Source organism: Martes martes, assembly GCF_963455335.1.
Source record: "Martes martes genome assembly, chromosome: 4".
Lineage (NCBI taxonomy): Eukaryota > Metazoa > Chordata > Mammalia > Carnivora > Mustelidae > Martes > Martes martes.
In genome coordinates, this window is record NC_137891.1 from 45,677,212 (window position 1) to 45,696,151 (window position 18,940).

At 37.7% G+C, this 18,940-nt stretch overlaps 1 protein-coding gene across 1 annotated transcript in view; it reads right to left on the minus strand.

Moving 5' to 3' along the window:
* The window catches only part of RIPK2 (receptor interacting serine/threonine kinase 2), a 32,434-nt gene extending 21,218 nt beyond the window's left edge, over positions 1–11,216 (minus strand). Inside the window, exons 1-3 of the mRNA XM_080802160.1 lie at positions 10,786–11,216; positions 6,878–7,031; positions 4,670–4,825 (exon numbers count right to left, since the gene is read on the minus strand). Coding sequence (XP_080658286.1) covers positions 4,670–4,825; positions 6,878–7,031; positions 10,786–10,958 — 483 coding nt within the window. The 5' untranslated portion in view covers positions 10,959–11,216. The remainder of the gene's footprint in view (positions 1–4,669; positions 4,826–6,877; positions 7,032–10,785) is intronic.
* Positions 11,217–18,940: the final 7,724 nt, after the last annotated feature.

Below are 18,940 nucleotides of genomic sequence, written 5' to 3' on the forward strand. Positions count from 1 at the left end.
TATTTGACAGAGAGAAATCAGAGCTAGGCAGAGAGGCAGACAGAGAGAGGGGGGGAAGCAGGCTCCCTGCTGAGCAGAGAGCCCGATGTGGGGCTCGATCCCAGGACCCCGAGATCATGACCTGAGCCGAAGGCAGAGGCTTAAACCACTGAGCCACCCAGGTGCCCCCACATTAAGTATTTTTAAAGATATTTTGGGGACGCCTGGGTGGCTCAGTTGGTTAAGCAGCTGCCTTCGGCTCAGGTCATGATCCCAGCGTCCTGGGATCGAGTCCCGCATCGGGCTCCTTGCTCGGCAGGGAGCCTGCTTCTCCCTCTGACTCTGCCTGCCACTCTGTCTCCCTGTGCTCTCTCGCTCTTTCTCTCTCTGACAAATAAATAAAATCTTTAAAAAAAAAAAAAAAAAAAAAAAAAGATATTTTGCCCTTCATTTAAAGGCCTTTCCAAGAAGATAGGTAGATTAAATAACCATAACTTTTTCATGGTTTGTGATGAACTTTGACTTTTAAGGGACATTTATAAATTATAGTAAAAAGTAGAGACACATAGGATGCATGTAAAAGAATGTTGCTAATTTATAAGAATAGCATTAGAAAGGTCACAGCTCTGTATATACAAAAATTAATAAAAATTACAAAAACTAAACAAAGTCAAACTATTCTAAATTCTGTTCATATCAAAGACCAAGGATACCTTGTTGGTCAGTGAAAAGAAGAAAGTAGGAATCATTATCTATTACTTTGCCTCTGTTTACTCTATTAACTATAGTTTCCAGACTGAGATGAAGAAAGTAAAGTCCAAGGACACTGAAAGGTTTAAAAAGTGCAAATCTCAGGTTATTTTATATATATTTCAGGTTATTGAGAATACTTGCAAATACCTCCATGGTGCTATTAGTGTTCTTTGTGGGACAGAATGGAGAGGCACTTACTAAAAGTAAGAGAAGAGTAAATGCCATTTTGACTCTCAAAAAGGAAAAAAATGTTGATTTTGCATATCTACTTATTGATAAACACTATTGGTAGACACTTTAATCCCTGCTTAAAAAATTTAGAAAATTTAATATAAGGGATGCCAGCAAAAATTCATGAAAAACAAATAATACCAGACCAGTGGTCAATTTCAGGTCTCATGTGCTATCTCTAGAGCTTGGCACAATGTCATCGCTGCTCCATAAATATTTACTGACTAAAATTATGACCAATTTCATTTCCTTTTTTGACAGTAGTAGTACTGTCAAAAATTAAATGTTAAAACAGTTTGCATATTATAAAACACTTTATTATTTTATAATAATATGCATGACTATTACATTATCAGGCCTATCTGGTATATATAGAAGATACAGAATTCACTCATTTATTTATTCAACAAATACTTAGTTAATGCTTCAGGATGGCATGTGCTGAGCAGGTGTCAGTTAATAAAACAGACTAAATTTCAGTCTTCATGGAGTTTATATTCTAATTGGGGGAAAGAGTCAATAAACATATTAATAAAAATATTATGATGGATGGTGAAAAATAATTTGAAGAAGCATAAATCAAGGTACAAAGACACAGAGGAACTGGGTGGGTCATCAGGGAAAGCCACTCTGAAGATGAGGGAACAAGCCAGGAAAAGTAGTCAAGCAAGGTCTCCTGATTACATTTTTTTCTTTTTTCTGATGATATTCGTAAGAACAAAATGGAGAAATATGGGCAGTATAACAGTTCTTTTATAAGTATTCCACACAAAATTAGTGATTATTCTCCAAAATTGCTAATTAATGATTGATATTGGGGGGTTCTAAGCACCATGTTGTGTGGCTCTGATCTGAGCCCGGTACTGGTGAATATTTAATCATGACTTAAAGATACAAAAACTGGCTAATTAAATCTGAGGATCACACAATATTTAATCATGACTTAAAGATACAAAAACTGGCTAATTAAATCTGAGGATCACACAAAGCTGGGAGACAAGTTAAAACCCTTGATCTACAGAAATCATTCTGAAAAAGATCTTAAGAAGCTGAAGTGATCACTCAAATCTAACAAAATAAAATCTGATCATGTTCAAAAAGTATTCTGCAAAGTACATGATAAGGAGATGTGGCTTAAGCAATAATACCTGAATAAAAGAACCTCTCAGGGCTTGTTGATGCTAAGCCTAATTTAAATGTTGTGATATGATCAACACCCTCCCCCCCAAGCCAATGAATCATTAAGTATTAAAGTGTTTAGGGACCAGGGAAATGACAATTCCATTCAAGTCTATATTCATAAGGTCATATTAGGAGTATTTTGTTTCATTGTGAGGATAAAAATTGAACAGAGGTTTAAACACTGAAGCATCTGGATAGCACCTGCGATTAAAACCAATGTAATAAGGAAACTGGCTGAAGAACTAAGGATGTTCAGAAGAGAGAAGGACAAAACACAAGTGTATGTGAGGGACAGGGAGATTATAGCCATTTGCAAACATTGACAGGACCGTCATATGGGAAGTAGAATTGGACTTACTCAGTTTATCACAAAGAAGAGAACTAGGACCCGTGGACGAAAACAAAGGGAAGGCGTTTTGACTGATCATATAAGAGAATGTCACAATAATTTAAGTATGGATATTAAGACTCCCCTGTCATAGACTAACTGCCTTGGGAGACAAGGGACTATTATAGTGAGCATTCAGGGACTTGCTGACCATTAAGGCACTTCCACCTATGTGGTTATAGGTGATATAATAGATCAGTTTCTTTTTTTAGTATTATTGAGATGGCAGCTTGCTTTTTTCCCTTTCCACTCCCATTTTATTCTAGGGAGATGAAGTGCCTTTAACAGAGGTTTTTTTTAAATTTAACTTTTCTCACATTTTTTGTATTAATTTTTCTATTGTTCCAACTTCCCTGTTATTTTTTCTTTGAACATTTTTTGGTATTTACAGTAATCTCCAATTACACATATTATTATAAGAAGTATAACAAAATAACATAAAAATAAAGTGAGTTACATTTAGTATTAGTTACTTAGCAACTACTTTTATTTGCTGTCGTCAGTTAGATACAGGGTAAACTATGAAATCACTACTATGTCTGGTGTCTCTAGGCACCTAAATCTTACGCTTTCTACAAAAGTTAATTCAAAGTGGATCCTAGATTTAAAGGTAAAACACAAAACTCTAAAACTTTTAGAAGATAACACAGAAGTAAATCTTCAATACCTGTGGCTTGATGAAGGCTACTTAGATATGACAGCAAAGAATCACCATAAAGGAAAAAAAAACCTGATAAATTGCCCTTCATCAAAATTAAAACCTTTCTTTGTGAAAGATCCCGTTGAAAGGATGAAAAGAACAAACCACCAAAGGGGAAAAAATATTTGTGAACTACATATCTGATGAAGGACTCGTATCTAAAAATTTTAAAGAACCCTAAAAACCCAATAATAAAAATCCAAAGGGTCCAATTAGGAAATGGGCTTAAGACATGAAGAGACATTTCACTGAAAACGATATATAGATAGCAAATGAGAAAGTTTTCAACATCATTAGCCATTACGAAATGGAATTAAGACTTGGATGAGCTATCACTATACACCTATTATAGTGCTAAAATAAAAAACTGTGACAATACCATATGCTGGTCAGGATATGGAAAAGAAAGGACAATCATACATTGCTGGTAGGATGTACAAGGTATAGCCCCTCAAAAATAGTTTGGCAGTTTCCTAAAAAACTAAACAAACCCTCATCCAGCAGTTGCACTCTTGGACATTTAGATAATGGAACAAAAACTTATGTTCATTCAAGAAGCTACACAGGACTGTCCGTAGGAGTTTTATTTTAACTGCCAAAGACTGGAAAAAATACAAATACCTTTCAGTTGGTCAATGATTAAACAACTTTGGTATACACATACCATGAAATACCATTTACCAATAAAAAAGAACCACTACTGATATAAGCAACAACTTGGATGGATCTCAAAGATATTATGCTAAGTAGACAATGCTAATCTCAAAATACCACACACATGGTATGATTCCACTTATACAGCATTTTCCAAATGACAGAATCATAGAGATGGAAAACAGATCAGTGGTTGTCATTGGTTAGGGATAGTGGAAGGGGGGGAGATGAGTGTGAATATAAAGGGGTAGTATAAGTGATACATTCATGATGATAGAGAGTGCTATATCTTGCTTGCTGTGATGGTCACATATGTGCTAAGCAACACAGAAACTATATACATGCATTGTACCAATGTCAAATTCCTGGACTTGAAATTGTACTGTGTGATTATAATTGTACATGTAATTGAATTGTAATTGTACGTGTGATGTAATCACTGGTAGAAACTGAGCGACAGGTTCATGAACCTTCTTGTGTATTATCTTTGCAACTTCCTGTGAATCTATAATAACTGCAAAATCAAAAGAAAAAAAGGGCTTATTTGATAATTTCAGTTAAGGACATAATGACTTTGTATTTTGTACCATAATTCTATCTATCTCTGGAGCCTAGGAATAAATAAGCCTCTGAAGATGGAAGAAAGGACAATGAAGAAAAGAATTATAGGCTATGGAAAACAGAGAGGATATTAAATTGTTTAGGTAGAGAAAAAACACTAAAAAGTCTTTAAAACCATTAATCTCAAGGACGCAGAAAAATGTTTTTTTATAAGTAATTACCTTAACATGAAATTCATTATCCAATAAGATATTTTGAGTCTTCAAGTCATGATGAAGTAGAGGAGGATTCATATTGTGCAGGTAGTTTACACCCAGTGCAATTTCATGCAGGATGCGAAATCTCAGTGGCCAAGCAACATCGGGATATTCCATTTTCTTCATATACATGAAAATAAACAAAATGAAAATAAGTGACCATATTCACTACATTTCCACTTAGAAAATTAAATATTCCATGTGGAAATACAGTATAAATAAAGGTCAAGACATATGTTCATTTTTATTATATAATATCATGGTATCAATTTGACATTATTTAACATCCATGTATATCTTAATTTCCTCAATTTTAGAAAAGATAATAATGACTTTCTAGTACTGATATTTTCTTTTAGTTTATGTTAGTAATACAACTACATGGTATTGGCTCTTCTTTCTTCATTTAACACAGTTTTCAATTTTTTTTCTTTTTCTGTGTAATACCCAAACACTTGTCTATACTCACACCTATCTCTTATTCTATGGTTCATATGAAGTAACTTAACCTGCACACACACACACACACAAAATTTCTTTCTAGTACATACCAAACCATCAATTCAAAATTCATGATTTAATTTTCCTATTGATATAAAATCATACCTTATTATAATAATCATTACATCAATTAAAATTATGACATTATATTCATTTACTAAGCATGAATATCCTATACTTCTCATATAATTTTTATATTCTAGCTTGAAAAATTAGTCTTTGGGAGTTTTGCCTTTGTGAAAGAGAAAAAGATCATCTTCATTTTTAAGTATATACAATACAGATATATTTAAAATATAATGTTTTACATATCCTGGTACTTACAAGTGATATTCATCTGAACTATCTGAACATAAAAGTTAGTGGACCTTCCCAGGAGAATGAACATACTTAGAAAAATTTCTTCTGAAAATTACATAGTTCAAAAGAGTCATAAGACCTCTGTGCAGTATAGTATCACATGGAGGCTTCTGATTATGGAGACGGAGGTAGAAGAACACTCACTCTATATGTTATGATTCCTTCTAGGGATTGGGAGTCCCTTGAAGGAGGCTCTTTAATTTCTAATGGGCTCCAATTTTGGGCATCAGAGTATCTAATGGGTACTGGGGTGTGAGAAGAAAATATTAGAATTTATATTTATATTCATTTTTTAAAAAATGAAATTTTGCTTAAGTAATATTTGTATCTTGATTGCTGTGTTAGTTATACAAATCTTATACACAGACATCAGTTACTATAATCTCTCCTTGTCTCAGGTGGTCCCATTAAAAATAGTGATATACTTTGAAATAAAGAGGAAGTCACTACATGAGTGGCTGACAGTGGCACCCATTCTCTCTTATTGCTTACAGAACACTGTGATGTATCAGAATTTAGGAGCATCCACTAACTGGATTTTACAGATCACGTTACCAGGTTTTAACTAAACTAACACTCACAAAACAGACCAAGTGATTTAAAAAAGATTTATGGAGAAACTGCAGGTTGCATATAGTATTAATAATATAAGCTCAAGCAAACAACAACAGATGAACACACACAATTTGAGACTAAGGATCCACAAATTTGCTTACTGATAAGAATGGGGGCCCATCTCTCCAGTTTGCTCACTGATGGGATTCCCAGTCAAAACCAGAATAACTAGTACCTGGATAAAAAGGTAAGAGGCTCATGCCATTGCCTATCATTGGAAAAACCAATATATTTGGTACTCAGAGACAGACTTACTTGGCCTATTCACAACGTTATGAACTGGTATTATAAACATTTAATTTGAATCCTAAATTGTTTTTAACATAAAATAAAATCTAGCTTAACTAACAGGACAGTGTACAGAGTTTATCTCTGTAGTGTACAGAGTTTGTCTCTTCTCTCTCCCTCCCCTACCTCTGTATGTATACATGTAGTTACTGGAATTCAGCTTAAACCTCAGGATCAGTAACCTAAGCAAAATAACCTCAGCCCTACAGAATGCAGGGCCTGAATCTCTGGTATTTTTAACAACACAAAAGAAGCCATAAATTGTCTAAATTTAGCACTGTAATTGTTTTCCATTATTCTTCTTTTGACTCATCTACATCTCTCCAAATAATCTGATCATATGTAAAACCAAAACACCAGACAGCTTGAATAACAGAATTATAGCTACTAAAAATGCACAATACTTACCCTATGTAGAAGTTCATTTAATGATCCATTTGGCATGTACTCCGTAACTATTCCCAAAAATTCAGGCTCATTGCAAATTCCCAAAATTGGAAGAATGTAACTAAATCTAGCTTTGTGTAAAATTTCAGCTTCTCTTAAAACATCATTTCTTTCACTAAAGAAAGAAAATGTATAATTATTTCAAAGTAATGAAAAATATAGAATAATCATGCCTATAACATTAAGACTAGATTTTTTCCCATTAATTGATCTCATGTAAATTATGTAACTTCTGTCCCTTAGTTTCTTCATATTTAAAGTAGATAATATCTGCCCTATATACATTCTACAGGTCTGTTTAGAGACTATAATAACTTCTCTGAGCCACTGACAGAAAAAAGTGCTGTATACACAAGTTATTATTATACTTTCCTAGGAAAGGGAAAGGACACAATATTTGAGTAAGTTTATAAGGTACATTGATATTAGAAATATTGCTGTTTGAATTAATTACAGCTTATGTTCTACTAGATTATATTTGATTAGAGTAATATACTAAATTTCATGGTTGCATACCATCTGCATTTTTTCCAGACATTTAAATAATACACTTAAATGTTATGGATTTAAATGACTAGATGACAATAGGTGCATAAGGGTCAAAAATGCTTAGAAATTATACAATAGAACTCAAGAAAAGACTTTGCCTTTCTCTCTCATCTGCATGTCCTTAGGACCTGAAACAGTACCTGGTACCTGGTAGATAACTAATAGATATGTATCAAATGTATTCTAGGAAGTTACTAGTGAAGGTTGTGTTTGGAAAACGGCAGATTGTTTAATATGAATCAGGATACCTAACAGAGCATGTGAAAGGAATGAAGGTGAATACGGTAGGCTAGAGCCTCATCTCAGAGCCCTAAAGTCAGGTAAGGATATTTACACTCTATTTGGTAGTTACCAAATTGTGATTGCAGGTTTTTGAGAAGGGTAATGACATGATCAGAACAAACTTTTAGGATTATTAACTTGGCAGAAGGATGTTGGATCAGCAGAAATGGGCAGAGTTTGAAAGTCAGGTATTAGAATATTACAATACTAATTAAAGATGTGAAGCAATGAGAGTCTGAAACTATAAAGGTCACAGTGAAAATGGGAAGAAAAACACTAGCTGAATAGAATGCCCAGGTGGTGGTAACGAAGATAGACATATTAAAAAAAAAAAAAAAAAAGGCAAGGGAATTGGAGATATCACTGGTTTTTACCATAGACAGATGTGTTGGTAGCAGCAATAACAGAATAGAAAGTTTATTGGGTAAGCAATGATGTTTATTGGGTAAACAATGATGATTAGTTGGTGCTTAAACCACTCAAGCTCATGAATGGCTGCTGAAATAGGAAAACAACAGACATTCCACACCAGACTATGAGGTTTGCTCTAAAAGCAAACAAAAGGCAAAATAAAGCAAAAATCTTAGTTACTTATTTTCTAAATAGGTCATATATTTATGTTTTGAAATTCAAGAGTTATAAGCGGACATAAAGTAAAAAGCTTTTTCCTTCTCCCTGTTCTTCAGCCACTTAATACTTCAACTGTGAGGCCACCTATTATTCAGTTTATGAGACCTGTTTTAATTAAATTTATCTTTCCTAAATTGAAACAGTAAGAGATGGAGGTCAATAAGAACTACATCTTATTGTTAGCACTTACAGGGAGACAGAGAATGGACTTAAAGATTTCTGGATACACTGAAAAAAAAAAAACAACATAGAGAGAGCATACTGGTGAAGTCTCAGTGATATTTAATATACTTGTGCTATCTCTCATTAAGAATATCAGGAATTCTTCTTTGTACTGTGATCCCATTATGTGTCAGCCACTTTATATGTACTATCATCTGAAGACCATCCCTCTAAAGTAGGTTACCTTAACACACTCTATATGAGGGCACTGAGGCTCAGATAATTTTCTAATAGTCAGGCCAACATTAAGCAACAGGGTTGGAGTCAGATTTGAACTGCAATTGTGAGACTCCAAAGCCTGTGTTTTTTCCATTCCACTGCTTGATCAAAGAAAGGAAAGGATCAAGGAAAATTCTTGAATTCAGATTTCAGGAAGACTGAGTGAGTGGCAAAACAGAAAAAGCCAAAAATAAATAGGTCAAAAATGGGTTTTATATTTTTAAAAACAAAGAAGTTAAATACAGCTTTCACAGATATATCACCAAAATTACCCAAATCAAAATTTTAGTCACAAAACAGTTATGTCATCCACACCGTGTTTGAAAAACCAATCAGACACATCTACACATAAAGAAGAGACTGTTGGGGAAGGTCCACTCATTGGGCAGAAGTCAGATTACAGGGAATGACTCACAGATCACTAAAATAAGAACGTGTAACTGCACATAAACTTATTTCCATCCAGATGGTGTCAAAGAACAATGCAAACCTTTTCCATACCAAAGCCCATGTACATGCATTTATTATTCCCACTTTATATACATGCATTTATTATTCCCACTTTATAAGCGAGGAAACGGACACCCTGTGAGTCAACTGCATAGCCTAGTTCTATGTTCAGATTCCATGAATACTGCTAATGTTAACATCTTAGGTAACAGGTGGGAGAAAGAACCTGATGCAGTAACGCCACAGGGTTTTAGCTTGTCCTTATGACATCTTTGACAACAGAATTTCCAACAATTTCCTTAAGAATTTTAGGTTATGAATATTGTTAATAAGAATAGAAAGGGTTAGTTAGAGGAGCAACATCCAAAACGGGAAGACCAACTTGCTTTAGAATACCTAAAGGGTCCATTAGGGTTAGAAATCCATAAATTTACATAGTTGATGCTAAAATATTTTCAGCCTTTCTAACCAACCACCACCCTTCAAACTTGACTACAAATACATTTGCACATTCGCCCAGCACTTGCTCCACAGAACTCAAGGCCCATGTGAAACAGACACCACATCTTCTCTATCAGTAGATCTGGATTATGATATACAAAAAGTGGGAACACTCTCCAGAGGTGTCCCAAATTTACTGTGAGATCTGGCCCACCCAAGCCTGATAGCAAGACAGCAAAGGAAAGCTACAGGCAGATGAAAGTCCAGTAACATTGGCAGGGCTGAAGCTGAGGGATTTATCTGACACTGGATACTAACAGCCTCTGACCAATCAGGCACCCAGCATGATGAATTCTGACATTAGATATAGGGGGAGGAGAGGAGAGTGTTGCAATCATGGATGTTAACTCACCAAGGACTGAATGCAGGGCCTAGTTAAACCTCTACTGGAAGGCAAATACACAAGACTAATGACTAGACCCACTGACTGATATAGTCGATCACAGGTTAATCAATGGTATAGGATCGAAATGTTTTTCTGGAAACAGAAACTAATACTAACTTTCCCTTAAAACCGAGACAGTGCACGGAAATTGTTCAGGACGTGAGAGACATTAAAAATTTCTGGTCTTAAATTTAACTGTCTTCCGATTCAGTGTACTGTTAGCAAAATAATACACTTCTCTGGGGACAGGCTTCGCTGGGAGAGAGGCAGGAGAAACTAGACCAAATGGAGTTTGGTATCTACACTTTCAGGACCATACGTAATAAACCACAAACAAAACAAAAACAACCAAAGGCCCACACCGAAACACCCTGACTTTTGTGTCGGGAGAGAGGAAGCCCAGGAATAAGAGGGACGGAGAATGGGAGGGCAGTGGAGAGAAGAGATGCGCAGAGGAATGCGAAGGGTGCATCTTCAGAGAAGCCAGTTCTCCCCACCATGCAAGCCCTAGGCTTGAAGGGCTGCCCAGAGGTGACGAGAGGCGGGGCCGACCCCCAAGCGTAGCAGCCGTTTGGGATCCAGAGCCCGCTGGCCCAGGGCTGATGTTCGGGGCTTCGCGGGGGTGTCCTACCTGTCGAGCAGCGGGGTGTGGATGTGCAGCTGCTTCACGGCCACCTGAACGCGCCAGTCTGCGTGGCGGGCGGAGGACACGGTGCCTGACGCGCCGCGGCTCAGGTACCGCAGGTCGGCGAGCTTGTGGCAGGGAATGGTGGGCAGGGCGCTGCAGATACCCTCCCGGTTCATGGTCGCGAACCGCGCGGGAGCCCAGGCCGCTGGCCCGCTCTGGGTGTGCCTGCCGCTTCGGCGGTTTCCGGGGCTCGTCGACTGCGCTCGGGCGCCCGCACCCGAGCCCCTGTGCGGGAGCTGGAGCGGCCAGGCACTTCCCGCGGCGGGACACTAGGTCACGAGGGAGCCCATGCCGCGCGGCAGCGCTGCTTTTCTGGAGCCGGAGCGGACTTTTCTTTTCTGGGGACCGGAGTTTACTCTACCCGGGCTACGCGCAGAGGAGGAGCTTCCTCCCCAGACCTGGCCCTCCCACCCGAGCCGGACGGTCCGGGCTCCTCCCTCCCGAAACTTCTCAGGCGACGTAAGCGGCGGATGCTGGGGCGGGGAGAGGGGCCCCAGCCCGCGGCCTTCCTCACTGGCTCTCGGTTGTGCCGGGGTTTGTCCGCCTCGCGGGGCGGCACCCACGCTCTGGGCGACACCCGCGGGGCTGAAGCGGGATTTAGGGATGGGGAAGGGAGCCAGGGACGCTCATTTTCTCTTCTCTCCCCCCAACTTCCAGGTTTGGAAAAGTTTTCTCTGAGGGGAAAAAAAAATTCCTGTCAGCAGCCTGCTGTCCGATTTTGGTCAACGTGTTCTCACACCACAGAGGAATCTCCTCTGAGCCGCTAGCCGTGGGGGAGTCGCCAGAGCCCAGAGATGGAGGGCTGTGGGTGTGGGGTGTGGGTGGGGGCTCGGGATTACCGACTCCGCGCCTGCGCGAGATGCGCTGTGAGGGGTGGGCGTGGTGGTGACTTTGAGAGCCCGGCCCCCAGGAGCCTAGCGAGTCAGGTAGGATGTAAATTAACCTGCCTACCTGGACTTCAATCATCCCTCACTTCCAGGTGAGTAGGAGTGAGAGGTGGGTGATAAACCCTGTCAGAGTCTGACTTTGTTAAGAAGTGTTGGTGATTAGCTCCTGTTCGTGCTCCTCTGCTCTTCCCTTTTGTGTCCTTAACTATTTGGAGACTGAAAAATAAACTTGAAAGGAATCAGTCCCTCTGATTCCAGGTAAGACTGAAAAAATTTTGTTTCTTATAGGTCTGTGAGGAATGCATTTCATTTTTAACCACAAGCAACCAAACATCTTTCTGTTTTTTACCTTAGAACAAACACCTTTCTACTTGATTATTTTGTAGAATGAGTGCAAATAATGTATACAATACCAAGTCCATACTAGGCATTTTAATGAATTCTAAAGCCACAGTAATAAGGAATGCCTGACATAAGTGGGGGATTTCTGTCAGCAGAGAAAAAAATGTTTCCTGTATTTTTGTGTTGCCTGAAATGAGAGTGGCAGTGTTACATTTTACAGTACTGGGAAGTTGTGATGAAACACTGTATTTTAAATTTTTGATCATTTAAAACAAAATATTTAGTTTTAAAGATATGGTCTGATACTCTGTACTTTATTGCTTAATAAACTTTTTGCTACAAAAAGTGCTCAGAAAACTTTTCCCTTTCATTCATTTAATTTTCCAGTTTTAATAAACTAAAGAGTTCCAGAAAAGAACTAAAAATAGGAGGGGAGGAAATGACCAAAAGAATAATTCAAGAAATTTTGGCACAATCAAAGGATAGGGGTGTCCATATTGAAAGGGCCACCAAGTACCTTCAGTGAATGAAAAAACACCTATATATAAGCACATCATTAAAAAGGTCAGAACCCTAAGAACAAGTAGAAGATTCTACAGGTTTTCAGAAAGAAGAAACAAGAATAAAGGGATGGGATTAGAATGGCATTAGATTTCTCAACAATAACACTTCTTTGTTAAAACACAGTGAAATGAAATTTCAAATTCTAAAGGGCAGTAGCTTTCAACCTACAGTTCTATAGTCAGCCAAACTGTTAAGTATAAGGGCAGAATAAAAATGTTTTCACGTAGAGACGCCTGAGTGGCTCAGTTGGTTGAACAGCTGCCTTTGGCTCAGGTCATGATCCCAGCATCCTGGGATCGAGTCCCACATCGGGCTCCTTGCTCGGCGGGGAGCCTGCTTCTCCCTCTGCCTCTGCCTACCACTCTGTCTGCCTGTGCTCACTCTCTCTCTCTAACAAATAAATAAATTAAAAAAAAAATGTTTTCACATATACAAAGATGCAAATGTTTCCATTCCTTCCATCCACCTTTTTCCCTTTCTTTCTTTCTTTTTTTAAAGAAAGATACTGGAGGATGTGCTCCAACAAAACATGGGAATAAATCAAGAAAGAGAAAGACATGGGATCCAGGAAACAGGACCAGAGTGTGGGAAGGTAAACCCCAGGAAGTGGCAGAATTGGAGAGCAACATTTTTTCATTGGAGCAGGGAAATGCCAGATTCCAAGGGAAAGACTAGTTAGAGTAATTGATTTTATAGATTATCTAATTTTGAGTTTTGGGGCAAATTATATTGATGTTTGATAGATCTAATGAAATATGTGATAAAATTGTAGAGAGAACTTACAAAAATCTAAGTGAAGAGCAATTATTAATTCTATGAGAAATAAAAATTATACAAAACCAGAAACAACATTTCTACAAACTGGTGATGGTGAAAAAGGTGACTTTTCAGAGCTCTTGTAATATTAGTATATTATAAATTTCCAAGAAGGAGAGATGATGAAGCATAGAACTCTATAAAAGTCATATTTTAATTACAGTGCTTAAAAAATAAGTAATATATGCACATGGTTCAACATTTAAAACTATAAAATAGATGATCCCATGGGAAACTAGGCAGAAGACCTAGATACCTCACAAAAGGGGCTATCTAAATAGCAAATAGCAAATGAAGGAGTTAAAGTGCTCAGCACTGTTCGTTATTAGGGAACTACAAGTTAAAACCACAGTGTGATACCACTATACAAATATTAACTAAAAATTAAAAAGACAGATTATACCAAGTGTGGGTGAGGATTTGTAGCAATTGGAACTCTCCTACGCTGCTGGTGGGTAGAACCAATTTTGCAAACTGTAAAGCAGTTTCTATTAAAATTGTAGCTAGGCAGATTCTATGACACATCAATTCCTCCTCTAGGCACGTGAACATGTATATGCAAATGCTAGAGTGTTCATAGCCATGCTATCTATAATAGCTGCAAGCTGGAAATTATCCAAATACCCATAAACTGTAGAATTGGGTAAATAAATTGTGGCACATTTATACAATGTAACACCAAACAGCCATGAGATTAGACAATGCACAACGATATTGATGAATCACACCAATATAATGTTGGATGGAAAAATCAGACAAAACAGTATATATTTTTATGAGTCTATTTTTATTAAGTACAAAAATAAAACTAATCTATGCTTTTAGAAATCAGGATACTGTCTTCTCTTGTAGGGAGAAGGGTAGTGACTAGGAAGTGGCATGAGGAGACTTTTGGGGTGATAGTAATGGTCTGTTTCTTGATCTAGAACCTAGACTCTAGGTGCCAGTTACATGGGTGTGTTCACTTCATATACAGTCTTTGAGGTTACACTTAACATGCACTTTTCTCTATATTGGTATACTTCAGTAAAAAGCTAATAGGTTTAAATATAAAATATATATGTGGATGTATATTTGTTTCTCACTTTATGTAATTAGTTTCACACTATACTCTGTTCACCTTGCTTGTTTTTCTCTAACAATCTATGTGAGATGTTTGGAATTATACATATCTGACTTCAGTTTTCTGTTTCTTTGTTTATGAACTGCATAACTTTGGGCAGTTACATTTAAATTCTTTAAGGCTTCTTCTCTCCCTTTGTGCAATTATTGCTCTAACAAATTTTATAAGTATAGAGTAAGATAATGAATATAAAATGGTTAGTATGTGGCATACCCTCAATAAATGCTATTTTCATTCCCCTCTGTGTTTTCCATTCAACAAAATGTGGACCAGAACAAATCAAGTTCAGAATCTAGATGTAACTACTAGAAACCCCTCTTCATTAATTAACCAAATAAATTACTACATAGAAAATGTTTTTCACTTAGATTGTAAAGCTTTAGGAATTTTTATTTTTTATTTTTTATTTTTATTTTTTTACATTTTAGATTATAGCCTCAATTATAGCTTTTTTTATTTGCTCATTGAAACAAATCATATTAGTAAGATTTATTTTATTTTTTGTTAAGTTATTTATTTTATTTATTTTTAAAAGATTTTATTTATTTGAGAGAGACAATATGAAGTGGGGGGCAGTGGGTAGCAGCAGAGAAAGAAGCAGAGACCCTGCTGAGCAGCGAGCCCAAGGCAGGGCTCCATCCCGGGACCTTGAGAGCATGATCTGAGCCCAAGGCAGATGCTTAACTGACTGAGCCACTCAAGTGCCCCTTTTTGTTAAGTGTTTTAAAAGTGCAAATAGGGGCGCCTGGGTGGCTCAGTGGGTTAAGCGCCTGTGGCTGCATTTGGCTAGGGTCATGATCCCAGCCTCCTGGGATCGAGCCCCGCATCGGCCTCCCTGCTCAGATGGGAGTCTGGTTCTCCCTCTCGCTCTGCCTGCTGCTCTGCCTACTTGTACTCTCTATTTGTCAAATGAATAAATAAAATCTTAAAAAATTAAAAGCGCAGGGACGCCTGGGTGGCTCAGTTGGTTAAGCAGCTGCCTTCGGCTCAGATCATGATCCCAGCGTCCTGGGATCGAGTCCCACATCGGGCTCCTTGCTCGGCAGGGAGCCTGCTTCTCCCTCTGGCTCTGCCTGCCACTCTGTCTCCCTGTGCTTGCTCACTCTCTCTCTCTCTCTCTGACAAATAAATAAATAAAATCTTAAAAAAAAATTAGAAGTGCAAATAAAGCATAATTTGGCAGAAAACATTCAATTAGTATGTTAAATCTGACTCAGATTTTTCCATATCAGCATGATCTGAGTTATGTGGCTAAAGAAACAGAAGTCCTTTAGAAAGACTGAAGGATTTATTGTGATCATTCAGAGTAAGTTGATCAGCAACCAAATCTTTGGAAGTACTCCATGCAGGGAAAGTTGTATGCCAAAAAGTGCAAATTACTAGTGGGTGGAGTTAGGGATTTTGGTGCTATTTCATAGCATTTCGACAAGGGACTGAGGAGTAGATATATCATGCCTCAGTCCCTTGCTATCTTGTTCCATGAGGTAGAATATCCAAGGTACTCTTGGTAATAGAGGTAATAAAGGAGAGAAGAATGCATGGTAACTTAATGAAAAAGATGTTAGATGAATTGCCGGGAGTCACTGACTTTGTGAATTACTGTGACAGGATTTCCTGAGCAAATCTGAATCAGAGCCTGCAGTCTTTCCGGGAACTGCCTGTTTATATCAGTAGAGTATTCCATTTTCAGTTTCAGTTTATATAATGTTTCAGGAGTGAAATTTAGTAGCAAGAGGGGATTTCCCAGTTTCAAAAAGATGGTCCTGGACAAAAAAGTTCACTATTAAGGGACATTTCATGGGGAATTCCATTTTCCTTTGACATTTTACTTGGTAGGTTTCCAAGACTGTGGAAAGATAATCTTATTAGCACCTCAGTTTGCATTTAAAAATTTCAGCCTCTGCATTTAGTAGGATATTCTGCTTTTAAAAATTTCTTCAGAACTCAAAATCGTTTTTCCATCTGCCATTCTGACATTGCAAGCAACATATACTATGGTATATTAACTTTTTAGGCAACTCACACACACACACACACATACATGCACACACACTCCCCCCTGCCCTCTTGCTCTCTAGGAAGTAATTATGTTTTAAGTTAGTAATCTTTTTATCATCCTGTTTTGGGAAGGCACAGACAAAGTTGTAGAAGAAGGAGAAGATTTTTTTTTTATTTGGTAGCCAGTATAGTCTAGGTTATAACAGAACAGGCTGAAGAAATTGTCTGGAAGTGGAAACTATGACTGAATCAAGGATCAACGTCAGCAGCTGAGCAGGTTGCCAGAGAGAACTCTAGAGTTTATTAGGAAATAAAGAATACTCAAGAAGCTTCTCTGACTCAATTTTCATAAATTATAAAGAAGAATGCAGCAGCCTTATTGCACAACTCCAAAAGTCACTCGTCACTTTGGGGCGGTGCCAGTCACATGGAATACATTATGAATTGGGCCCCTACAGTTGTGCAATCTCCCAGGATTGTTCTGAGAGGCTCAAGTTATACAATGCCTATAAAGGGACTTTATAAACTAGAAACCTGTCAATATGTATAAGTAATAATAATAGTTGTTCTTTTCCTGGCCAGCCCTGCCCTTCAAGCAAAACATTCTCATCTAGTTCAAGAAAGTGAAAGGCAGCCCCTATTAGCTGGGAGCTGGCCAGACACTCTCAGGGAATCTGCAAAGTTCTTATGTTGAGTATAAGCACTTTCATTTAACAACAACCTCAGACAAGACTGCTTTGTGACTCTAATGGAGCAAGACAAATAATAAGACCGTTTCCTGATCATGTCTGAACAGACAGAAGTAAGAACGTTGTCCAAACCAGAAAAGAGTAAATATCCCCTTTCCTGGCTAGTAATGAGTGACTGCAACTTTTTTATTTATTACTTTAGCTCAACTTCATTCCTCTCACAGATAAGAATTATTAAGATCCTTAATCAGAGAATTACTCTTCCATACAGCATCCAATGTAGGAAAGATGTCTGTTTTCTTCAATGTTCCCTAAATAACCTAACAGAAGGTCAAGGCCTGCAGTACGTTTTTTCTAACATCATTGAGATACCCTATGGTTCCCCATGGTATACATTTTTTCTCCTTGCAATGAGTCAATACACCCAGCTTTATAGAACTGTAGATGTGCTCCTGGTGGTTTCTGACTAGAGGACCTTAACAAGTTCATAGAGCAGTTATTACCCAGCCAGAAGTCCTCACTATCTGCATCTCAGAGAGCTGGCTCCTCTGACTTCCCTAGTGACTTGTCTATGGTGTTGGTGTTATTTCTGAGCTCAGAACTCTGGAGGAAGAGACTCTGGCTGGTCATAATCTCCATAATCTTATCTTTCAAGTTCTTTGTGGATTATGGGGCTATGGACATCAGGTACTGAATTTCTAAAACAACAACAACAACAATAGCTATAACAGAACATTATTAATGTTTGCTATGTGTTGGACACCCTTCTAAACAATTTTTTAAAAGATTTTCTATTTATTTATTTGACAGATATGGGGAGAGAAAACACAAGCAGGGAGAGTGGGAGAGGGAGAAGCCGGCTTCCCCCTGAGCAGGGAGCCCAATACGGGGCTTCATCCCAGGACCCTGGGATCATGACCTGAGCTGAAGGCAGACACTTAATGACTGAGCCACCCAGGTGCCCCTCTTCTAAACAATTTACATGTAATAATTCATTCAATACAACAGTACTATTCATTAAATGATGTTGTTATTCTCATTTTGATGTAGAAACTGAGGTACAGAGATGTTAATTACTTGTGTAATGTCCCGCAGCTATTAAGTGGCAGAGCCAGGATCTGAACCAAGAAAATTATATGGCTGCATTCTGAATCTGTTCAACTGCTCTCACAAAGTGATATTAGACTGCTGAGAGATAGAGTGTGAATGATATGGTAAAGTCAACATACTGTTATATAAAGAATTATTTTATATGTGAGCAAGAATATCTTTTAAAGCAGTTCAATCTAGTAATTGTAAAGTGTCGATATATCTCTTTAATAACAGTTTACTGTTAGGAATAACTTCAGATTTGTGGAACTAATTCCACTGAGTATAATTTGCTTTTTCTTTTACATATTAACAATTTAATCCAACATTTACTGAATGTCTATAATGTGAATGGATCTTTGATATATGATATGGGACATACAAAGATAAATTCTCCACATTACTACTGACAAAGGTGATGATAATGTTTTAATTATTATCCCTACTGATAGGTGCGATGGGACTAATAAATGGCATTCTTTATTCAAAGATCAGGGTCAACTGAGAAGCGTGCAAAAGAGCAGTGGGGATGGATAAATACCTATTTTATTCTAAATTTGGAAAACACTTTTTTAGAGATAATGGGCAAG